The sequence below is a fragment of the Ochotona princeps genome, chromosome 18, assembly GCF_030435755.1.
Source record: "Ochotona princeps isolate mOchPri1 chromosome 18, mOchPri1.hap1, whole genome shotgun sequence".
Classification (NCBI taxonomy): Eukaryota; Metazoa; Chordata; class Mammalia; order Lagomorpha; family Ochotonidae; genus Ochotona; species Ochotona princeps.
The window spans coordinates 52209274-52234291 of NC_080849.1; the positions used below are offsets into that span (position 1 = coordinate 52209274).

Below are 25018 nucleotides of genomic sequence, written 5' to 3' on the forward strand. Positions count from 1 at the left end.
GGAGTGGGGTCTGTGTCAGGACAGGAGCTGGCCTGGCGCTCCCAGGTCTGGTCACTGCAGCAAGAAACACAGCCTGTGGGGACTTCAGTTGGATGCACAGCACATGTAAGCTCTGGTGCTACCTTGTGCTCAAGGAAAGAGGCCTTCACAGCTGTTATAGAGGAGGAATTGAAGGGGGTGGAGGGGAAGTCTCCTGGGACCTGGGAACTTTCAGGCGGGTGACAGAGGGTCTTGGCACCCCTGGCTTCATGGCATCCCAACCTCAGCTCTGCCCTCTTCTGTGCCCTCGAAAGATCATAGGCCTCACATGAAGGTGGGGCTTAGGACCCTCACCTGCCACATGGACACCAGCTGTGAGTGACTGGTGGTATCTATGATGTCACACTCGCTGAAGGTGACTCCCCTGGGCATGAGGCAACTGGTGACCAGTAGTCTGCTGACTAGTACACTGTAAAGTTGTTGCTAACCAAAGCAGGAGATATTTTCAGAGAGACGATGGATTTCCGATGGAGGTGAGTGGGACTTGTTCTCTGTACTACAGTGTGATGCCAACCCCTGCCAGGTGGGTTTCCCTGGTCTCCCACACCTGTGTCCATGGGTGACATCATTGAGTCACAGGGATTTCCCTGTGTGCAAGGCATGTGTACAGTCACCTCACTCCTACACTGTGAAGTTGTTAGGTGTGAATGTGTCAAGTTAGGCCTCTGTGAATGTTCACAACAACCTGTTCTCTGCTCTGCTCTTGTTTGGAGCCGAGGTTGGGGGCAGCAGGTCTGGCCCTGAGGGTCCCAGAGATATGGAAATCCAAAAAGAGAAAGGAACTCCTGGGTTAGGATACCCTACTGGGAGGCCAGACAGGGAGATCCCACTGTCCATCCCACTGTCCCATGCTCTGGGTCCAAGCCTGCAGGTGCCTCCCTACCTGGCTTTTTGGCTGCCCTCTCTCTGACCGTGGGCACAGATCTCCTGGGCCATCAGCTCCCATCAACTCACCTGTGCTTTGTACTCGTGTTTTACAGATTCAAAGGGGCCGCCCTGAGGACCCGCAGGGACCAGGAACGTGCTCAAGTCTTTTCCCTGTATCAACAGGTAGAGGCCAGATGCTGGGAGAGGATGGGGGTCCCTTGCCTCATTGGCTGTGCCTATGATCCTCAGACTCTGGGATCCCAGGGGATACTAAAGAGAGAGGGGCTGCAGAGCTGTCCTGGACTTTGAACAGCCCTGGGGTCTGATTGGGGTCCCCTCTTGGCTGCAGGGACCATCTATTGGACAGGACGATGATGGTGACGATGAAGTTGTTCCGGACAGGTTTGGTTTCTTGTGGTGATTTGTTCGCATCCAGGCTCATCTCTGGGCAGGGATAGCTTTCAAACTCCTACAACTGACACTGTGGTATAGCGGGTAATCTCCACCACCAATGCTGGCATGCTAGACAACACCACTCTGTGTCCTGGCTGTTCCACTTCTGATTCACTTCCCTGTGGATGGTCTGGGAAAGCAGAGGAAGACAGCCCAAGTGCTTGCGACCTGAACCTAAGTGAGCCATCCAGATGAATTGCCTGGCTCCTGGCTTTGACCTGGCATAGCTCCAGCTGTTGTGGCCATCTGGACAGTGAACCCATGCATCAGTGATATCTCTCTCTCACACACACACACTTACTCATTCTATAATTGTATCTTTCAAATTAACAAATCCTTAAAAGGAGAAAAAGAAAGCCCCTCTACATGAGGCAGCACACCTTTCCCCAAATCCTGTCTTGGATCCATGTTGCCATCTTAGGGGTCATCATTTGGCCAGAGCAGGGTGACCCAATGAGTGACTCGGGACATGACAGGGATGGATCTGGACATGAGGCAGGTGTGGGACACTTTGTTTTGAGGGAGGTTTCTGTTGAGTTCAGGGGGCAGAGTGAGGGTCCTGGCCTGTTCTCAGAGGACTTGGCCTGGCCATCAGCATTCCAGAACTGTGTGTACAGGCTCAGGCACCAGCCTGGCAGTTGTCCAGCAGGTGCCTGCCTTTGGGGGCCTGGCTCTCAAAAGGCCTGTTGAGGTCAGGGCTCAGGGACAGCCAGGGAGTGGTCTCAGGGCTCCAAACTGCCTGGGACCTCTGAAGAAGAGACTAGGTAGGAGGTTTGGCAGCTGAGGGCCCTGGTCCTGGGTCTGCTCTGAGAGGATAGTAGGGCTGGGGTGCAGCAGCCAGGACTGAGGCTGCCCCCCCCCATGCTGTGCAGGACAGCAGAGAGGCCCAGAAGGGTGGATGCAAGTGGCCAGTAGGGGTGGAGCCTGGGCTGTTTCTGGTCATGTCTTAGCAGCTCACCTTAGGACTGGGATTAGGCAGGGAATTTTGCCTCGTGGTCTAAAAAAGAACCCAGGTGGAAAGAAGGGTCTAAGTCAGGGGGAAAGAACACCAAGGGCTTGGCCTCCTGAGGACCGCGGTGGGAGCAGGTACTCCAGGCTGGGAGTGCACAAGGGAGGAGAGAAGAGGAGGCAGTTCTGGGAAAGGCGGAGGTGCTCCCAGGTGCCCTAAGCCCAAGCAGCACACTCACATTTCAGAGCAGAGTGCATTAGGCCTCCTAGAGTTGGCCAATTCCAGGCTGCCTTCCCAGGGCTGGCTGATGTGGGTATACAGCCCCCTCAGCCCTGGGCAGCCTGTCCCTTCTGAGGACAGCAGCCTCACAGCTGCTGCAGAGGGGGCTGCCACATCCAGAGCATGGGCCTCGGGACAGCACTGGACCCCCATGGACAGTGAGAGTGCTCATGTGGCCCTGGCATCCCTGTGCTCCCAGGCCCCAAGGCCTGCCTGGCATCTGCCATCAGGGAGGCCACCTCCCCTCTTCTCCATCCCGTGAGCTGAGGAGATGCAGTTCGTTCTTTCCTGGCTGCTTTGCAGCAGGTAGAAGGGCCTGGTCTAGGACCTAGCCTCACAGCTCTGCTTCCCTCCCCTTCCTTTCCAGTGAGAAGCCACTTCCCAAAGACAACACACTGGGGACTAAGGTGAGAGCTAGGCCTTGGCCTTGGGCCCCTCTTCTGCTAAACAGAGCTAGAGCACTTGTGGGTGCACAAGGTGGGAAGTGGGAGCCCTAGGGTCCAGAACCCACAGCGATTGCAGGTGCCTGTGGGGGTGGGAACTCACTCACCTGTCCCAAAGCTGGCTGTAGATCTGGCTTCCAGAACTGTGAGCCACCTCAACCCATTTGCGTGGTTGTGACTGTCTTGAAGGCAGCTCAGGGGTCTCTGCCTTGAGCACGGGGTGTGCTATGCTCAGAGGCTAGGCCCTCGGCACTTCCTCTGACACTAGCTCTGGGGCCCAGGTCTGCAGCGTCTTGGGCTCCTGAGCTGCATCTAAAGGCCATGCTCAGAGGTTAGACCCTGGGCTCATGCCATCTTCTCTCCTTTTCCAGCAGAGACGAACAGAGTCCAGGAGACTGACCAAGTGGGTCAAAATGCTAAAAAACTATAGCAAGTACCATGACAGTGAGAAGGTACTGTGGGGAGAACACCTCTGGGGAGTACATTGAGCAAAGCAGGGGTGAGGGGTGTCCTTTGCTGGGACAAAGGAAGTGGGAAGTGGGAGCTCCCCCAGTGGGGCTGGACACCACTGGGCTCTCAGACGCCTGAGGCCACTGTCCTGCCCAGAGTTACATGGGTCATCTGCACCCCTTGTCCCTATGCACACTTCACAGTCCTGGTGAAACCTCTGAGGTCAATCAACATGGGTGGGAATCCCAGATGCAGGTGCACATGCATTCTCCGGCTCCCTAGGGAGCAGGCAGTGCACAGCAAAACTGTGTCCTCAGCCCCGCCCCCCTCTCATGCTGGGTCACCAGGACTAGGCAGATCTTTCCTCTGAGGACACAGCATGGAGCCCAGGGCGCCCCCTCCTGACACCTTGCCTGCACTCCTTCCCCTGAGCAGTCATGGCCCCACTCACCTGAGCCTCTTCTCTCCTGCAGTTCCATCAACGCATTTTTAAGGGAATCCCTGGTCAGGTGCACGGGAAAGTGTGGAGGCTACTCCTGGGTGTGGATGCAAAGAAGGCCCAGAACCCAGGAAAATTTGAGGTGGGTCTGTGTCCTCAACCCACAAACAAGCTACCCTGCTCAGGCCTTAGCAGAGCAGTGGGTTCCCCATGGTGTTCGGTCCTGCAAAGGAGCACGGGGCTGCCGCCTAATCCTGCCTGAATCCATCTGCATTCACCTGCAAGCATCCCTTCACGTCTTCCATGCCCAACTCAGCCTGGACATCCATACTTCTGCCCAGGCCCTGCCCTTCTCCCTACTGGGCCGGGCCCTGGGAAACTTGTCACAGGGCAGATGCTGATTGGTGGCTCAGTAATGATGGGCACAAGGCTCCTGGCATGAGCCCCCAACCTGGGGACAGGCTCTGTGCTACCATGGGCTGCCCTCACCTGGGCCTGCCTTCTCCTGGCCTTGCATTAACCAGCAGTGCCCAAACCTCAGGTGACTGGTTGACTTGTGACACTTAGCTCTCAGCTGCTTCTGGGAGATGTAGAAGCCAGGACTTCAGAGGGTCGGCAACAACTGCCCACTATCACCCTGTCAGGCTGCCATCAGGAAACAGAGCCCAGCTGGGGATGCAACCAATTTCTCCTCCAAGCCTTGTGTTTGGGGCTGTCCTTGGGTGCTGGGCTTGGAGCAATGTTTTGCTCAGGCTCCAGGCAAAGCCAGGAGAAGCTTCCAAGGTCTAGGTGGAGACAGGCCCTCTTGGAGGGGCAGCAGGGTGGGCTGATGAGGATGTGGCTGAGACCCTAGGGAGGAGGATTGGAGGCCTGATGCGCTGTTGACTGAGAAGCACTGTGGGCGGGCACGGTGGGGGAGAGGTGGGTTACAAATAGAGCCGGGGGAGCCCCTGGCTGATGCTGATCATAGTGGTCCCCTCTGCAGGAGCTTAAAGAGCAAGCCAAGCTGCGCTCCAATCAATTTCATCAAATTGATTCTGCGGTGTGTTGGACATTTAGAAACCACCTCATGTTCCAAAAACGATATGGACTAAAGTGAGATGCTGGTTTGCAGGGGTCCCAGGGGGTTGAGAGCTAGTTTCCTGGGAGAAATGGGGTACAAACCTAAAGCACAGGCAGTTTATGAACAAAAAAAAGGATCTATGCAGCTTTATTTATATACATTTTCCAAAGACAACAATGAAAGAAGAAAATGGAAAAAAATCAACAAAGCACAAGGGAAGAGAATACATTGAACTCTCATCAAATAATGGTGTTATTTGCAGAATACACAAGGAACACCTAAACTCAATAACAAGGCAATGGACAGCGCCCCAGCACCCCACGGACACATGCTCAGAAGGGACACTTCATGAAATCACACACAATTCATCCTGTCAACATATGAACACGTGCTTAATGCCTAAACCAACATGGGGTGCCAGTAAATGCTGTTAGAATTGGTGGAATGAACCCAATGAGGACATCAGCTGCTAGTGAGTGTGGGACACAAGCACAAATCTGGGTCATTGTAAGGAAGGAAGGGTCAGAGTCACGACACTCAACAAAACAGCAAGGCAGACTGTCACAGATCAACACTCACCTTCTGAGTGAAGCAACCACATGCGTGCACACCACCCAACCAGGAGAAACTCAGGGCCAAGAAAACCTGCCTGCTAGAGTCACTGCTGTGTTCACAATCACTAACATGGAAGTAGTTTGAGTGATGGTCAGCTGGGCACCGAGAAGCATTCTGTGTTGCATGTGAGTCACAAAGCAGGATCAGGGAGAGGCAGGAAATGCAGGGCCGTGGGCCGACATGAGTGGATCTCAGGTGCATTCTACTCAGAGCAGCCCGACCCACAAAGGCTAGCTAGGCTGTGATCCACTCGGGGGCACCTGAAGGTGTCCAAGGCCAAGAGGCAAGGATGAGGCAAGGGTGGCCAAGGCTGCTGGAGGGTGGAGAGCTTGCCCCAAACAACCCATGGGGAACTGTTGGATATAGGAGTTGCTCTTTACATGCCTGCACTGCCTTGTGGGCTCATTGATTCCCCATGGCATGGAACCTTGTCAGACTGTACTTTGATAGAACGATGCTAAGCCAGGAAAGCTGAAATCTACCAGAGGAAGATTAAGCCACACACAACTGCACCCTGAGATGTGTGCGGGTCCTGGCAGGCAACTCTTACCCAGACGGTGCAGAACATGCAGGTGCCTTAGGTCACGGCCCTGCTCACGTGGTGGAGAGGTGGACTGGGCCCTGGTTGGGGCCGGCAGGGTCTGGGAGACAGGACTGCACCAAGAGCCTCAGCAGGGAAGGAAACGCTGCTACCTCCTCTCTCATTGCAGGCAGCGAGGTTTGTTCGAAGTCTTGATGGCCTATGCCATGTATAAGCCGGTGAGTACTTGGGGATCAGCTCCACAAGTCCAATTCCAAGGCTGTCCATTCAGGGTGTGCCTTGTGACAGAGGACCAAGCTGGCTTTTTGGGGGCTCCCCAAGCCACATCTGAGAAAGCCAGTAAAGAGGCCAGGCTAACAGCCTCCCTGGTCCCAACCTCAAGTTTTGGGAACAGAAGGAGTGCCTTCCTCTTGTGTTGCTCTCTGCATCCCAGGAAGCAGGCAGGGTGGAGGATGCTCCTCTTGAGTACCAGCCTTCCACAAGGGGTTGGACAAGCCGTGCAACTATGCTGTGGTCATCACAGTCAAGTCTGGGTCCCCCTGATGCCATTGCACCCATCAGACATGTGGCAGGTGCCACTAGCCGGAATTCCACTCCACACAGTTCCATGACCATGCAAACCCACACACACCTTTCCCAGGAGACACAGCTGCTGGACTCCCTCCAGTGACCCCAGCAGAGCATCCGCTCCCTGACCTTAGAGGAGTGCTTCCAGGAAGCCTGGTCCACACCCATCACTTGTCTGTTCTCTGTTCTGGCTCTGGCAGGTCTCACAGTCCTAGTTCTTCCTTTTGTCTGAAATGACCCCATCAGGGTAGATAGCACAGAGCTCCAGAGGTGACCATGGGATGGAGTCTGGATTCTCAGACCAGCATGCCTCACCTTGAGTTCTTGGGGGTGCACCTGTACCCCTGCCTCTAGTCTCCACGCTGCCTAGCTGAGGCCCTGTAGGACTTCCAGGAACAGGGAAACCTGGTACATGCTCTACTTGTGAAAGTCCTGACACCCAGGGGCAAGGGAAGACCAAGGGCTGCCACCTCCATCTTCCTACTCCCTTCATCAGTGACCCAGCCCTCCAAGCGAGGTCACCCAACCCATGTGAGATCAGCCTAAGCAGACAGGTAACTCAACAGTGTTCTGGGTTTTCTTGCAGGAGGTGGGCTATGGCCAGGGCCTGAGCCACGTAGCAGCCCTGCTGCTAATGTGGCTAGGTGAGGAGGATGCATTTTGGGCTCTGGTCCAGCTCATGGAGAAGGAAAAATACTCAATGGATGGTAGGTAGACCACAATGGTGGGCCCACTCTGTGCACATCCACTCACATGACCATGAAGGCATGGGATTCAGTCTTTTCTCCCTTACTGTTTGCTGGGTGTATAGGGCAGTCCTCCTCTGGAGGATTCCTGAGAAGCCAGGGCTGGCAGAGGCCTCCTCTACTGACCACACGCCCCTCCCTTCCCATCATCAAGTCCTGCGGCCTTGCCCAGGCTGTCACCTGTGTGGGAGCCTACAGGTCAATGAGTCCTGTCTGTCCAAGTGGCACATGTCTTCACTGGCCTCTTCCTGGAATCTACACAGACTCCATCCCACTGAACCACACTAGGGCACTCCAGAGGGCAGCATCCCTGTAGGGTCACCCCCAGCCCCCTCATTCATGAATGTTGGGATGTCGTGATGCACATGGTCTGACTGCAGTGTTCCCAGCAGTCACTTGGGGGCGACTTGCATTGGAACCCACACAGTCCTGCATTGGAACCCACACTCTGAGGTTACACTGCCCTGGTTGTCTGTCCATCCTCCTGCCCCTTTATTGCCTTCCCTCCCCTGGGTGATCAGAAAGGCTCTGCCCCTGCCTGTGGCTCTGCAGCCTTCCTGGGATGAGGCTCTGATGTGAGGCGTGGGGGCTGATTCTGCTCAGGTCTCTACAAACCTGGATTGCCACAGCTGGAAAAGCTCCAGGAACATCTGGGTGATACTGTGCAGTGCACAATGCCCACTCTCTCAAAACACCTGGTGAGTAAAGTGCCTCCTTGCCTCCTCCCCAACCCCGAGGGCTGTGTTCACAGGGATGAGGGAGGCTCAACAAGGTCTACAGGCCCTGGTGGCCAGGGAGGCCTGTCCTGCTAAGCCTTTCCTTAGTTCCTTGGCTCTGCAGCAGTACAGGCATCAGGTTTGCCTCCTAGCCAAGTGGTCCCCAGAGTTGGCATAGATCTTGTGAGACTCACCAGGGAGAGTGGTTGGAGGGGACCTGTGTCCCTTCAGACACCTGTGTGGCTGTGAGGTACAGATGTACCTGTTGCTGGGCTGCCTGCACCCTGGGGGCTTTGCTAATGGAATCAGAGCAGGGAGGGCTTCTAGGCCTGCTCCACACCTTGACACCTCCTCTTACCTCTCCTTCAGGAGGAGCAGGGAGTGAGCCTCAAGACCTGCACCACACACTGGTTCATCCAGTGTTTCCTGGATGCTGTAAGTGCCCACTCCTCCCTCATCCCCAGCTCCGCGAACCAGGAACCTCTTTCACAAGGAAGCTTCCACCACAGTGCCTGGCTCTCCCAACCCTATATCCAATTGCCCAAAGTAGAGCTGAGCTCGTACAGCCCAACCGACACAGCAGCACGCCGCCTGTGCACACAATGCAGGCCCAGAAAAGCAGAGGCTGGCCCAGGCTGAAGTTGCATTCCAGGGCAAGCACGTAGGAGACAGGTCCTATGAGCACATATCCACAGAAGCCTGAATAAGTCCAGAACCCTCCAGAAGGAAATGGAAGACCCCAATGACCTCTGTTTCGACCCCTGTGTGTAACTGGGCTGCCTCAGTCTCACTTGTAGAAGGCCACCTGGGGTTAGCCCACAGGATGACTGACTCCTCACCCAGGTCACAAGGGTCTCCAGCATCTCCCGTGTGGCCTCCAAACTGTGCAAAGAAGTGTGTTGGTTTCTCCAGCATACGGGCTGTGCTGGCCAGGCAGGCCTTATCCCTCCTCTCTCAGGGCCTGTGGACAGCTCAGTGGGCTCAGATGTGGCTGATAGACATGGTCCCACCTGTCACTGAGATGGGTCTCTCACATAGGAGCCTAGGACTTCCTGTGAGGCAGCCTCCTGGGGTCTCTGGCTGTGCTGGGGGCAGAACACTGCACTCCAACAGCCTCTGAGGGCTCTGCTCAGGCCAGCATGGGTGAGGTCCTCTCTCATCTGATCTTCCTAGGTGCCATTCCATCTGGCTTTGAGGATTTGGGACATTTTTATATTAGAAGGGGCACACGTCCTCACCACCATGGCCTATGTCACCCTAAAATTGAACAAAAGTAAGTGCTCAGGGGCCAAAGGAGCCAAGGTGTTGTGGGTAGAGGAACCAGGATCCCCTGCTGAGGAGCAGTGAAGGTGGTTTGGGTGGGGATGTGGAGGGCTGGCCGGTCGTGGGCCACTGGGGTAGGTCTCTGCAAAGGCAGCAACCAGCACCCATTAGCCTTGAGATGGGATCAGAGCAGCCATGGCTTCTGGGCCATCCCTTGGGCCCCTCCCAGCCTGACACCCACCCTCATGCCTAGAACGCCTACTGAAGATGCCCCAGGACCACATCCGGGAGTTCCTGCAGGTGACTCTCAAGCAAGCCTGGGACCAGGATGACAACATCATTGTCAAGCACCTTCAAGCTTCCAAGAGGGATCTGGCCAAGCGACAATGCCTCCTGCCTCCCCAGGGTGAGCCCAGCTCAGGGCTCAGGCCCCAATCTCCCCTGGGTGTGGGGTGGTGGTGTCTGCAGTGGAGGGCCCCGGGCTGGCCACCTGCTGCAGGGCCTTCTACCCCTTCCGTGCTGCCTAGTTCTCCCCCTGCTCCTCAGCTCTGCTGGAAACACTTCTGAGCCCAAGACCTGGCTGGGCCTTGGGCAGCTTCCTGGTGTGCTCTTGTGGGATGGGGCAGGGTGATGGCTGTTAACCAAACAAAGGCACCACCCCACTCCTGCAAGCATGGACCCAAATACTCAGAGCTCAGCCATTCCCATGATACAGCACAGGATGCAGGGGCTTTAGGTGATAGGAGCACCACCAGGTGCTGCTTAGCTGCCAGGTGTCCCCAGAGATGAGACTGAAAGGCAAGGCGCTCAGGGCCTGTGCACCCCTGTGAGGCTCTCCAAGATGAGCCAGAAGTGTCCCCAACACTGCCCTGGCCCAGGCTGCACACAGTCTTCCCTTGGGTGTCCTCAGTGGCACCCAAGCAGACAGGGACATTAGGGATCAGGTGCGGACACTGCCCCCTGCAGGCCATGTGGTGTCTGTGGAGAAGCACACCTTGTCTGTTTGCCTTTCAGCAATGCCTGGCCAGTCCTGCAGCCTGGATCAGCAGCCTGTCAATGTCCCTGAGCAGCCAGTTCCTGCCCCCACAACACTGCAAGGCACAGAGACAGCTCAGGCCCTGGAGCCACTGTGCCCACACCCTGAATCCTCAGCACCACTTGCTGAGACTCCCCCCGTGGAACCAGCCACGTTTCGCCCCATCAGTGGAAAAGATGAAGAGGAGGAAGAGGAGGAGAAAGAGGAGGAGGAGGAGGAGAAGAAATGCACCGCCAATGAAGATCCCTCAGAGTCCCTTGGCCTAGGCACGCCAATGCAGGCTTCGGGGCCTTCACGTGTGCCCAGTCCTGCCCAGACCCCATGGAGCGTGTGGGACAAAGGGAGGCTGCTCCAGTGGTGGAGTCTGTCCCGTCTCTGGATGCCTGTCCAAAGTGCAGACTGCCCGTCTCCAGTGCTGGGAACCGATACCCGTGTCCGGGCCTCTTCCCTGCCTTTCTTGGAGCCCCTGGGCCCATGGCCCATGCAGGCAGGCCCAGCCCCAGGGACAGGGCTAAAGAGTGCTTCCCTCAACAATGTCCAAGAGACATGCCAAGAATATGGTTACACAGATGGACTAGAGCCTCCCCGAGCCAGCAAAATGATGGGAGCACAGCCCCACCTGCCCTCCCCAGCTGGAGGCCTCCTTGCTGCCCACTCCATGGGGCAGCTTCTATCTCTGATGGCCTGGAAGACGGGGTGAGCCCCTGCAGTGGCCACCTCAGAAAGGGCCACAACCTGCCTTGTCTAAGTATGGTGGCCCCCTTGTTGCAGGAGCCTCGCCTACAGAGCTCCTGCCCCCCATGTTGAATGCCATCATCTCTATTCCTCGCTGGCGTCACCCTGGGCAGAGTGGAGAGTTATATGTATATGTCAGGACACTGAAACACGAGCCACCTGGCTCTGCCCCCTTGGACACTCTCAAAGGAACCTCAAGGACTTTTACCCTCTTGATGCTTAAATTGTACTCATTTTGGAAGCATAGATCCTCAATTTGGAATAAGGCTTCATTAAATTGTTTGCTTGGAATGTGTCTGCTCCCATTTTGTGTTCCCAGAGCCCAGCTGCAGCAGTTGCCTCAGGTTCCTGGTGAGTGGCCAGAGGCACCCGGGCCCCCAGCTCCAGGCACAGACCTGCTGACTGACCCCGGTGTCTGCACTGCCCTGCTGGGGAAGAAGCACTATGGGGATGGGGGTATGTGTGCTGGCCTCGCTCACTCTGGGCTGGCCCTGAAGATGGTAGAGCCCCGGAGCCCACAGTCATATGAGGACCACCCAGGCAAGGACTTGCCAGGGTCCCTCAGCACCCAGGGCCTGGAAAATGCTCTGGTCAGTGGAGACAGCACAAGCAGGGTGGGATTTGGGGGCATTTCCTGATATTTACAGACATTCAGCATTCCAATGCATTAGTTCCAAGATGTGACCTCTTTTCTTTTCTTTTTTTTTTTTTTTTAAGTAATCCTGTGCACCCGGGGAGCTGGGGCAGGTCCAAGAGCTGGAGGGAGGATCCTGAGGTGATCTGAGGGCAGGCCATGCCTCAGGGGAGACTGGGTGCAGTGGGCACCACTTGGGACACCGTGTCAATGAACATGAACCATGGATGATGACTTCATCAGGGTCACTCCATCACTTACTCTACTCCTGTAACATTATAGATTTCCCAGAAGGACAAGACCCCACCCATTCCCTTAGGCAAGGAGGCTCTGCATGTGTCCTCCCCTATGGGTGATGTGGGAACAAGACTAGGAGGAGTTTTTGGCTGCGTGGCAAGGCCCGGCAGAATGTCACTGGTCACCTTATTGCTGCCTCACCCCACTGTATGGATACTCAATCACCTCTCTGATGTTTCACAGAATTTTCCTTACGGGGGTGTTGTTGTTTTTCTGCAAATGTAAAATGACTCCTGTAACTGGTATAGCACCTCAAACTGATCAATCGTATTATGATAAAAACATCTTTAGCAATTAAGGCAATGACACACAGCTAAAAGCATACAATAGTACAACTGAGGTCACAGTGTCTCCAAACATTTTGTTATGTGCCCACCTTTGAAGCGTGCCCTAATATAAGTAATGTTTTCCGTAAGAAATGGCTTGATAATATCTTGGAACAAATGGCAATCATGGAGGTACAAAGAGTTTGTTTACCATGCTCCTTGAGCTGTTACAACACATGAAATGACTCATTTTGGTTTCTCACCACGGAAAGCAGAAAGTATATGGAGGATCTTCTAAACGGAGACAAATTTGAACTCCCCCAAAAATGGCTTAAAACTTCTAACTTATATTGGCACTCATATTTAGGGAAAGAAAACAGTTTGTAAAGATAAAAAGAAGTTTATTGTAAAGGCCCTGTTTGTGGAATGGTTGAGTTGCCCTGATCTCTTTCACTGCCCTTTAACAAAAGAACAAAAAACAATTGAATCAGTACTAGATGAAGGTGATGGTAATTAATGCATGATTGATTATAAGATTTAATAAAGAATCTATGTTACATGCTTTTATAAATTCCTTTCATTTATGAGTTTTTCTTTTAATTCTGTATTCTTGATATTTTAAGAAATATTAGTTTATGTTTAGTGAAAATTGATTTTGAATGCAATAAACCACTTGTCACTATGTCACTGCATGTGCTGCCAACGGTGGAGTTCCTGGCTTCAGCCAGGTCACTGCAGGTTTGAATGAGTAATAGCTTGCTAAAAATATTTTCTCTGAAGTAAAATAATAATAATGTTTTTTAGGATTTTTAAATAAGCATTCTTTTATAATGAAGTAAAAATGAAACAATTGGATGTTGTGCAAAAGCTTGTGATGATTTGTGTATAAAGAAGGCAACTTTTCTGAGTTGTCCATTACGAGAATCATGTCTTAGTAGTCTACGTCTCTCGTTTTTCTCACTGATCCACGCATCCTTTGTAAGCTCTCGAGTCAGCTGGAACTGGTCTCCAGCAGAGCTGGACATTGTCAACCAATAGACCTTGGAAAGAATTTCTCAACCCTGGAGCAATGAAACCAACAACTTGTCACAACTATGAAACCACTCAAGTAATAGCTTCAGAACACACTTCCCCACATTGGGGTCTCTAAGGCGACATCTAGTGACCATCACCCCTTTCCCATCCCCCAGTGCTGATGTAGTTGACAGCACGGGACAGTCCCTTCTCCTTCTTCCCCTGTGGGCACAGGAGAAAACAGAAAGATGAAACATGCGTCCCACCCACCTTCCTCCGCACCTGACCCTCCCACCTGGCATGTATCCCTCTCAATTATGTAACCACTATTAAAATGATAATGAAATTTCTTTTTTTTTAATTATTTATTGTATTACAAAGTCAGATATACAGAGAGGAGGAGAGACAGAGAGGAAGATCTTCCATCTGATGATTCACTCCCCAAGTGAGCCGCAAAGGCCGGTGCACACTGATCTGAAGCTGGGAACCAGGAACCTCTTCCAGGTCTCCCACGTGGGTGCAGGGTCCCAAAGCTTTGGGCCGTCCTCGACTGCTTTCCCAGGCCACAAGCAGGGAGCTGGATGGGAAGTGGAGCTGCCGGGATTAGAACCAGCACCCATATGGGATCCCGGGGCGTTCAAGGCGAGGACTTAAGCTGCTAGGCCACGCCGCCGGGCCCAGTAATAAAATTTCAAAAGAAGGAATACAAAGACTACAGATATGAATGAACAAACTGAATATGCTGCTAAAAAAACAAAAGGAACCAAACATTAAAGTCCACAAACATGGAAACTGGCAAAATCACATTAGCTGCCATCTCTCTGTACAACTTGGTGCAAGCCAGCTCTAGGGGCACCATCCTGGTACACAGTTTAAGCTGACACTGACAATGCCAGCACCTAACATGGGTGCTGGTGCCAGTCCATGCTGACTGGCTTCTGCCATCCCTGCCCAGCACATGAGCAGCAGGTTCCCCTCCTGTTCCCAGCATGCCTCCGGCTGCTTCCCTGTGTGCAATTTGCCACCTCCAGAACTTGACATTGGCAGAGTTCTCTCTGCTTAGCTTGAAACAGAAGTGAAGTCAGCCCTCAACACCCACTCACTGTCTCCTGGGCTTCAGCGGCCCAGGTTTTTTTCTGTTCATTTTGTTTCAAGGATGTTCTCTGTATGCACGAGTGCTCTTGCGCCTGGAGGTTTCTGGAAGGTCCCAGTAGTAGCTATTTGGACTGACTCGAGGGTCAAGGAAAGGAGGGAGGGAAGCATTTTATGAAACATGAATTAGTCCTTTGGAAGCTTATATGTGCACATGCTTTATCTTAAATAAAACTTACAAAAACTTTTTTTACAATTTAGTCATTCAGTCAAAAATAACACAACAAAGGGATAGAGAGACTTTAAGTCTGCTGATTCACTCTTCCTCAAATGGTTACAACAGCCACAAAGAAGCCAGAGGTAGAAACTCCATCTGTGTCTCCCACGGGGATGACAGCGGCCCAAGCACCTGGGCCGTCATCTGCTGCCTTCCCAGGAGCAACAGCACGAAGTGGGATCAGAACTGGAGCAGGTGGCACTGGAACTAGCACTCCATTCCAGGATGCTGGTGTCATAAGCAGCAGCTTATCTCACAGAACTACAACACCAGGACCCAAGAGAACAAAAGAAGTCTGGAAGGCAACAGAACACTAGACAGCACAAACAAAACTATGTCCTTCCAGGGCCTGTTGCTAAGGTAACCTGAGTTGTTCTTTCTGGAGGAGGATACAGTCATGTGTCGAAACCACAGGAGTCAGCACTGCTGAACGCTGTATGGGGGGCCTGGGATGGGACTGAGTGGCCAGGCACTTTTAGAAGCGGCTCATAAGCAGAGAGTGAGGAAGAGTCAGGAAGACTGAGCGACAGGTGCTCTTCCTCCAGCATTGTTCTTCGTTGGTAATGACCACAAGCTCATCGCCTGGCTGCAGGGCACTAGGAGGCCGATTCTCTAGGGTCTCTCATGAGGTCTCAGCTGAGGCTGCACAAGGGCAGTGCCCGTCTGGCTGGCAGAGTCAGTGCCTGTTGTATCTCCATCCACATTCAGCCAGGAGACTCAGGTTCAGTGTGTGTGTCTGAGGACAGGGCTGAGAGAGGGGGCCACCTTGCTGGGCGTGTAAGGCCATTATACCCATTGACCTACATGGCAGCCTCATCCTCTGCCCTCATGGAACTCCAGAGACCTCCTGGGACAAGAATGAGAACACGGTCATAGTCAGGATGAGCTTGCTCTGGTCCAGCCTCGTACAGAGAGGAAGTGGGGAGGGGCTGAGGGAAGGTTCCTACGCCCGAGTGTCCAGGAGGGACTGGTACAAAAGTCTCGGCCAGAACCAGGAGGTGGCATCGACCTCCCAGCAAGGACCCTGCCGGCTGCTCCGTGTTCAGCCTCGGACACTCCCCTACTCTGGGTATTCACCATTGGGACAAGATGACGTGGAAATATTTGATGTACTCCCTTCAGTCTGGCCTTTAGAAGCCCGGCTTCCCCTGGCCTCCTGCTCTCTGAAAACCCCCATGGGTCACCACTGTTGTGTGCAGATACCCAGGCCGAGCTGGTACCCAGTGCTATTGTCTCTACAGAACCTCTCTCTGGTTATCTGCTCATTTATCTACAGCAAAGGCAGAGGAGGAGAGAGAGAGAGAGAATGTGCCAGAGAGGGAATCATTCCCTGGGTTGCCTACCCCAGCCAGGGTTGGGCCACATCAGAGCCAGGGGCAGGGAACTCAGGCGGGTCGCCCATGAAGTGGGCCAAGTGCTTGAGCCCTCAGCTGTTGTGCTCCCTCCACTGCCTGTTAGCAGGAGCCTGGATGGGAAGCAGACAGGAAGCACATGTCTTGAACGGTGGTGCCAATCACCTACCATGACTATATTGTCACCCCCCAGGACCGGCACGGTGATAATCAGGCTAATCCTCCACCTACAGTGCAGGATCCAGTTTGAGTCCTGGCTGCTCCACTTCCAATCCAGCTACCTGTTTGTGGCCTGGGAAAGAGGTGGGGGGTGGCCCAATTGCTGGGACCCGTGTACCCCTGCGGGTGATCTGGAGGAAGCTCCTGGCTTCTGGCTTTGGATCTGCCTAGCTTTGGCTACTGTAGCCCTTTGGGGAGTGAAGCAGCGAATGGGAGATATTTCTGTTTGTCTTTCCTTCTCTCTGTACAACTGCCTTTCAATAAATAAATAAATAGACAAATCTTAGAAATAGCATAATTGCCATTCCACAAAACCCATCTCCAGACACTATTGTCTGGGATTTGGGGGCCACAACTATTGAATCCCTAACAGAGAATCACCCGGAGCAGCTGGGAGGTTCTCTGTTGGATCTCCTTGATTCTGGCTAAGAAAGCAAGGCCGGGATGCTAGATCCAGCCAAGCCTGTGGCCCACATGGGACAACTGGAGCCTCTGGCCTTGGGGCCAGGCTGGCACTGAAAGACACAGGAGAAGCAAGCAGCCAGGCCTGAGAGCCCTAGATTGGCCCTGGTGACTCTCCAGTCCCGAGGCCTCAGGGACAGGGATGACGTTGGAGCCCGGAAGTCCTTCAGGTAGTTCAGCCTGAGGTCCTCAGAGGGCCAGCGTTCCCTCCATCTGCTCTGCCTCTCCTTCCCCTGCCCCTCCCCCAGCCTGCGCGGTCAGCTCTCGGCCTCCAGGGCTTGAGAGCACAAGCAGATCTGGCCAGCAGCAAGTGACAAGGGGAAGTCAAAGTGGAGAGCATCCAAGGGGGCAAGAGTGGGGTGAAAGTTAAGTCCAGGGCTTCCGGAAGTCAAAGCAGGAAGGGTAGAGAGGTGAGCTGGCATACGCCAAGCCAATCGACTCCCAGAGAAGGGCTGGTGCGCGGCAGGCACAGTGGTGACACCGACAAGGGGGACACAGCACCCTGTATCCGAGGGCCTGCTTCGGCCCCCGTCTTCCTTGGCAATCCAGCTTCCTGCTCCTATACACCCTGGGAGGCAGCAGAGGACGACACAGGGGGCTGGGCCCCTAGAACCCATTTGACAGACCTGGGTCGAGTTCTTGGGTTTGGGCCTTGGCCCGGCCTAGCCAGTCTTGCTTGCTGTACATGTTTCAGAATCCAACAGAAGGGAGATCTCATTCCCTGAGTGTCTTTCTGCTTTGCAAATAATAGAAAGGAATGAAGGAATCAAAGAAATTAAATAAACAAAGGATCCTCTCGGGTTCCGCCTGCAAGAACCTTCCTTGGAGATGAAGCATTTTGTATCTGCCCTATAGCCCCCAGCCGGCCTTTCGCCAGCCAGGAGACCCCGTTAGGACCCTTCCCTACTAACTCTGAGCCAGAAAGGAGGCCTTTATAATTTCATTTATTAAATTTTTTCTTTATGAGATAATGCACACAAGAAAATTCCCCAATTTTAGGGTTTGTGCTGGGGGCACTTGGGACAGGTGTCTGTCCCCACCCCCTACAACAACTACTTTGGTCACTGGAAATCCCCACTTGCCTGCAACAGGCCACCCACCCCTCCCCAGGTTCTGATTTGGTTTACCATACACCATGTAATCTCTCTGTGTTTTGTCTCCCTAGCATTTTGCCTGCAGGGGTGAGGCCCCCTCTTTCTGCTGAGGGTCATCCAGGTATCTATGACATGTTCGCAGGCAGAAAATCAGCAACTGAAAAACAAGCCTGAATTTTAAATCCCGCTTGCAGTGGTCACGGGAAGGCCACAGCACGTGACTGACGTCCCCACCTGTGGTGTTGCAGAATCACACAGGTGTGACCCTGTCACTTGGGGCCAGGCCAGACTTCCGCAGGTTGCTTTATTTCCCTGCCATTGCTTTCCCATGGGGATCTTCCCACTTTTTCCCCAGTGTGTTTCTACACGAGACCAATGACACTGGCTTTCTCCTTACAGCATTGTGGAAGACAATGGAATTTATGGCAGGAAAGTAGAGTGAGTTCCTAGGAAAAACCCTAACTACCTGGAGAGCAGGAGGATTGCAGCTCCAACAATGATTCCAAAAGTGGGACCCAAACTTCAGGGTCAGCAAAGCCACATGGGACATGTCGGGAAAACCAGGGCCCAGGAAGGGAGGAAGGAACAGGTGGCCGAAAAAGGAAGAACAGATGGTGGAGGCTGGAAGTACAGAGGCTGGGGTCTCCCCAAGGGTTGGGGGAAGGGTCTCCCCTCCTCCTTCCTCTCCCTCTAACCTGCATAGTCTACACAGAGTCCTAGGTCCGGGTCTGGCCTGACAGATGGCATTCTGTAGGGGCTCGGGGGTGGGGCCTTGTCCTAGCACACAGACAGCTCATGAAAGCAGATGTCCCCGTGGCACCTCCTCGACCCCAGATGGCAGAGCCAGGTCACAGGGGCTTATGGGGAACAGGGGGGAACTGGAAGGTATAGGGTCCTTCCTGGACAGCAGGCCATGCTTGGGGACAGGCTTTGTGGAGATGCCTCACCCAAGGTCTCTTCGACTTGACCTCTCTGCTTCCCATGCAAATTGGACACAGCTGAGCCTACCCTGGGCATGCAGAGGTGGGGGTTGGGGGTGCTGCTGCTTCCTGGTCTCCCTGGATGTCGTCTCCTGTGGAGGGCTGGACTCCTGCTGACACCCCAGGCCCAAAGGCTCTCTCCCCAGTACAGGGCGGGGCGTACAGTAAGGACAAGGACAGGAGCAGGGCTGGCTTCATCTGTCTTCTGCAGCTCAGACTGCCCTCCTGCCTGCCCCAGCCCTGCCTCCTCCCGCAGCCTGGCCCTTGTGGTGTTCACGCCAGGCCCTGGCACACCCCATTCCTGCAGTCAGGAACCCCTTGCCCCAGCTCTTTGACCCCCGGTGGGTTCCTTCTGGTCGGCCACACAGCTCAGGAGAAGATCAGAGAGCCAGGCAAGCACTCTGGGGAGACAGCCCTGTGGCTGGGAGGGCCTAGATCCCTGGTGTCCCTTTCCTAGGACACCCCGAGCAGCAGCCGTAGCTCCAAGCAGCTGTCAGGGCCTGGCCACTCACTGTTCCCCTTCCCCGGACATCTGTCCTCAGGTTTGGGGCCAGCCACGAAGCCGATAGCATCCTGTCCCCAGACCCTGCGAGACTGGGCCACTCTACTGGTGCCTGGGGTTGGGAGAGGATGGCAGGGCATGATCCCTCTGCACCAGCCCGGTCCTCCCTTTCCCAGGGGTCTGTGCTCCCGCTGTCCACTTCCTGGGACAGATGGGGAAATTGAGGGGAGTTCCTGGGCTCAAGGCCTGGAAGTTTCCAAAGGATCCAAGCCCCCAAGGCCTGCAATGGGAAGAGATGGAGAGGAGCCAAGGGCACAGAAGGTGTCAGACATTGGCCACTGGGAGCCAATATCGCAGCACCACCTGCAGTGTCAGCATCCCACACGGCACCAGTATGAGTTCCGGCTGCTCTACTTCCCATCCAGCTCCTGCTAGGAACCTGGGAAGCAGCAGAGGATGGTTCAAGTTCTTGGGCCTCTGCGCATTCACATGGGAGACCAAGATGAAGTGCCTAGCTCCTGGCTTTGGCCTGGCCTAGCCCTGGCTGCTGTGGTCATCTGGAGAGTGAAGCAGTGGATGGAAGATCAGCCCTCACCAACCCCTCAGATAGAGCAAGCATCAAATGCAAGGGTCTGATGTAGCAGGACAGTGTGGTAGAGCTGGGGAGGGGAGCGGAGGAGGTCCCAGGAGAAAAGGCTCTCACTGCTTCTCCCTGCAGCTGAGTATGCTGTGGAGGAAGGGCAGCAGCCAGAAGTCACGGGAGATACTGTGACAGCCGGGGTAGGATGCCAGGGAGGCTGGGGTGGCCAGTGGGCAGCAGAGGGCTGTGGGATGGCAGGCTCCCACAGAGGGATCCGTCCATGGACAGTCAGCAGCCCCAGACCGCGATGCAGTCCCAGAGAAAGGGGTCCAGTAGACCTTTCCAGTCACTGAAGGAGAAACTGCCAGCCAGGGGAAAGGCGTCCGGCCTCGGGGTCCCCCCCAACCCAGTGGTCTTCAAAGCCTTCAGAAGGCACCCTCTGGTGGCTGACCGTGGTAACTGCAACCTCCCCCTTACAGGTTGGTTGGTTTGCAAGATTTATTTTGTTTTTATTGAAAATTCAGATATACTGAGGAGAGACAGAGAGGAAGATCTTCTGTCCGTTGATTCATTCCTCACGTGGCCTCAACGACCAGAGCTGAACCGATCCGAAGCCAGGAGCCAGGAACTTTTTCCAGGTCTTCCGTGGGTGCAGGGTCCCAAGGCTTTGAGCCGTCCTTGACTGCTTTCCCAGGTCACAGGCAGGGAGCTGGATGGGAGATGGGGCTGCGGGACACGAACTGATGCTCATATAGGACCCTGGCACGTGCAAGGCGAGGACTTTAGCCACTACGCTACTGCACCAGGCCCCCTTTAAAGGTCTTAACCAGGAACCCCAAGGCCATGGCCAGACCAGGAGCTTCAAACACTTCGGAAAAACAACAGTTGAAGCTAACTTTGTGTGGGTGTAAAACGTTTTGAAATACATGCGTGTTTTTTCCTATACAGTATATTTCCCATGTTCCTAAGTGCCCAGAATCATAAACCGCCCTCCACGGGTCCACTCACTGTACACACGAGGACACTGAACATACCGGGAGACCGTGTGGGAACCTGGTCCCCACGCACTGCTAGCTCCGTGTCTCGGGCTTCCCACTGCTGTTTTCCACAGCTGCAAGAGGCTCCTGTGCCCCATCTCCCTACACACACACACACACACACACACGTACACCATGCATGCCTGCATACACACACACACACACACATATACACCATGAAAGCTTGCATACATACATACACAAGCACACACGCACACCATGCAAGCCTGCATACACACATGCACACACAGGCATATACATGCACAGACACGTGCATACACACGCATGTGCACCCGCACGGGTCCAAAGGTAACCCCTGCTGTCCACCAGCAATCGGGCTTCCAGATTCTTCCATGTCCTTGCAGTTGAGCACACCGGGTGGTCACACACACACACACCCGTAAGGAATTTAGAACGGGGACACTGTTTCTGACAACCACGGACTCCCGCTGTCTGTGGGGATCCTGCCACACCGCACGCCCCTAGGAGACGTAAACGGACCCTGGACTGTCCCTCGGACCCCTCGGACTCCTCAGAAGCGGCTCTCTCCCGCCCTTCCCACACTCAGGCCCTGGTGTAAGAGGACAAGGTCCCGCAGCAGCAGGAACCCTGATGCTCCCGCGCCGCCCAGCGGCCAGCGGCCTCTTCCGCCCGCGTTCCCGGAGAGCAGGAAGTCCCGCCCCCGCGGGGCCACCGTCCTGGGCGGGGCTCCGTGGCACGCAGGCGCAGATGAGCGCACGTTGGCCCGGGGGCGCTCCGAGGGAGTGGGCTGGAGGCTGGAGGCTCGGGCCGCTGTAGCCGCTGCTGCTCCCCCGGGCGTCCCTCAGGTTCACTGGCAGTCGTGGGTTCTTCGGGAGCTCCGCGCAGAGGACGGAAGGCCTCCGGCCTTGGGGTTTGGCCCGCATCGTGGGGCTCTGGGCTCCTGCCTTGAGGGGAAGAAGGTGCCTGGGAGCGACCGGCACACTCTCCCCTGCCCGTCTCCGCGCCCATCGCCGTCCCCAGGGCCAAAGTGAAATCACGGAAGGAAAATCTTCACTCTGCCGGCTGATGGGGGTGGGTGTTTGGGGCGAGGCTGCGGTGTGCTGTGTGGCGCCCCGCATTCCTTCTGCCGCCCCAGGGGTGTCCTGGAGGTTCAGCAGTGGCCAGATTAGACCTGACTTGACCAGACATCCCCACCACACACACCTCTTTGAAAAGAAGCTGAGATAAGAAGAAAGCCTCGTGCACCCCAGAACAGGGCTGGATGTGGGGCGTGCGGAGGGGCATGCAGTACTGGTCCTGCAGCCTTAGCTTGCACCCGTACACCCAGGCAGGCCCACTGGGTCAGGTGGCAGCCAGCCCGCTCTCCCCTCCTAGGATCCCATCCTCCCGCACACCCAATAATGTCTTTTTTTCTATATCATGGTCCCAGTCTTACAAATGAGTTCAGGTGAATAAACGAATCCAATAAACAAAGGCCTGGATGTGCCAGATGACAGTGAGTGTAGGGTCGACTGGGGGGGGGGGCAACACCAACAACACCCCTAAGGCGGTTTCCCCACCCCTCCCAGGTAAAGGTGCAGGGCTTTATCGAAAATACTCCCAATTTCCAGAGTTGGCTTATTGCAGCATTCGCTGTGGCCTGTAAATAACTTTCTCATTCACAAAAGCCTCATCCTGACCCTACTCACCAGTCCAGTCTACTCTACATCAACCCCAAACAACCCTCAAAAGGTGTGTCTCCACTGGCCTGTTGCCTCTCCTCCCACCAGTAGACCTCACCCAGGAACACAGCTAAGAAAGACTCTACTAGCCATCTTCCTCTCCTTTTTTTCTTTAAAGATTTACTTTTTTTTTTTTTTATTACAAAGTCAGATATACAGAGAGGAGGAGAGACAGAGGGGAAGATCTTCCGTCCGATGATTCACTCCCCAAGTGAGCTGCAATGGCCAGTGCTATGCCGATCCGAAGCCAGGAACCAGGAACCTCTTCCGGGTCTCCCACGCGGGTGCAGGGTCCCAGTGCTCTGGACCGTCCTCGACTGCTTTCCCAGGCCACAAGCACTTCTCCTTTTTTTCTTAAGATTTATTATTAATTTTTTTATTACAAAGTCAGATATACAGAGAGAAGGAGACAGAAAGATTTTCTGTCCATTGATTCATTCCCCAGGTGGCTGCAATGGCTGGAGCTGAGCCAATCCAAAGCCAGGAGCTTCTTCCGGGTCCCCCAAATGGGCATGGGGTGGGGTTCCAAGGCTTGGGTCATCCTCCACTGCTTTCCCAGGCTGCAGACAGGGAGCTGGAAGGGAAGTGGAACAGCCAGGATACACAAGCATACCCATGTGGGATCCTGGTGGATATAAGATGAGGTTCCAGCCACTGGTCTATCACACTGGGCCATATATATTGCAAAATCAGATTTACAGAGAAAAGGAGAGAGAGAAAAAGATCTTGCATCTGCTGGCTCACTTCCCAAGTGTCCACAACAGCCAGAGCTGAGCTGATTCAAAGTCAGGAGCTTCTTCCAGGTCTCCCATGTGAAGTGCAAGCAGTGCAGGGTCCCATGGTTTTGGGCCATCCTCTTTCCCAGGCCACCAGCAGGGAGCTGGATGGAAGTGGAACAGCCAGGACATGAACCAGCACCAATATGGGATGCAGATGCATGCAAGGTGAGGACTTTAGCAACTGGGCTGCCGCACTGGGCCCACACTCTTTTGTGTCCGTAGACTCAATTCAGTACTTCAACCCTACAGTGAGTAGAGTAAGCAAGTGTGGAAATGTGATTCTGACATTGCAGGTAGCACTTGACCCCACCATCTCACAGTGCTAGCCCCAAGAACAAAACCCTCTAAAAGAAATTATTTTAAGAACCTCTGGATATTATAAGGAATGGGAGAGTGGTTGTGTTTTTGAACCTACTACAACGCATGGCAGGTAGGATGGCTAGATAGGGGCCAGTTGCTGCTACAGGGGGCACAGAGTTGGGAGAGCCACATGGTAGCTGCTGCAGGGGCTGCATGCTCAGAGGCATGCTGTGGCTGCAGTGTCTCCTCAGTTAGGGTGAGGTTTTCTCCCATGAGCCAACTGGTTTGGATTTGCATTGCTGGGCAGAGCTGCCTGCACCACCTGTAGCCTTGAAAATTCCCCAGTGTCCTGAGGTGACCCTCCACAGGCAGTTCACAAATCAATGTAGAAATCTCGGAGGGAATCAGATGCTCCGGGGAAAATGGCCCAAATGTCTGGGCCCTGGTACCTATGTGGAGACCCGAAGGAAGCTCCTGGCTCCTGGCTTTGGTCTGGCCATTGTGGACATTTGGGACATGAACCAGCACATGGAACATCTCTCTCTTCCTCTCTCTAAATCAACCTTTTAAGTAAATAAATCCAGCACTTTCTGAACTCCTGCCTGGGCCTCCACTCCCAATGTGTCCCATCAGTCATCCTAGGCACCAGCCTGGCAGTGGCCGCTCCCTGGAGTCCGCACATCTGCCAGAATGACACTGAAAGCAGCACAGAGTCCGTCACCCACGTCATCACACATGTGCCGAGCCCGTCCTGGCTGCCAACACCTGGGAGCTCTGATACCATGCGGCCCGTGTCGGAGCCAGGATTTGAATCCCAGTCCTGGCTCCAGCGCCTTGAGCGAGCTCTTTTATTCCCCTATCTCACAGATGGGGCCCCTGCCTCCTGGAACTGCTAAGACATAATCAGGTGTTTGTTAGTGTCTGTCAGGGTCGCTCTGTGAGCATCAGATCAGCTTGTAAGACCCTTGACCTCTGACCCTCCATCACCCCAGAAGGCTGATATGCAGAGCAACGCATTCCTTCATACGAGCCCTAAGACCATGCCCAGCGTGGAGCTGCTCAGCACACACTGGCCGCTGGTGCTGCCCACCTCCACCACCCCTCCTCCCCCAGGCAGTGACTAGCAAAAATGCCACTGCTTGAACTATTTCTGCTGCAGGGTCTTTATCCAGTATTCACCCACCACAAGCCATTACCCCACTTCCTGGTTCAGTGAAGACACCCCAGAG

The 25018-nt window shown here is 54.4% G+C and overlaps 1 protein-coding gene across 1 annotated transcript; it reads left to right on the forward strand.

Annotated features, from left to right (window-relative positions):
- Positions 1 to 1021: 1021 nt before the first annotated feature.
- LOC131482520 (USP6 N-terminal-like protein) lies at positions 1022 to 24913 on the forward strand. The gene is made up of 15 exons (XM_058676938.1): positions 1022 to 1089; positions 1256 to 1323; positions 2955 to 2994; positions 3402 to 3482; positions 3954 to 4061; positions 4905 to 5014; positions 6308 to 6356; positions 7292 to 7412; positions 8055 to 8149; positions 8537 to 8602; positions 9341 to 9440; positions 9684 to 9836; positions 10445 to 10633; positions 23712 to 23737; positions 24782 to 24913. The coding sequence occupies exons 4-15, from the start codon at positions 3444 to 3446 to the stop codon at positions 24911 to 24913; spliced, it is 1188 nt and encodes a 395-aa protein (XP_058532921.1). The 5' UTR covers positions 1022 to 1089; positions 1256 to 1323; positions 2955 to 2994; positions 3402 to 3443.
- The last annotated feature ends 105 nt before the right edge of the window (positions 24914 to 25018 follow it).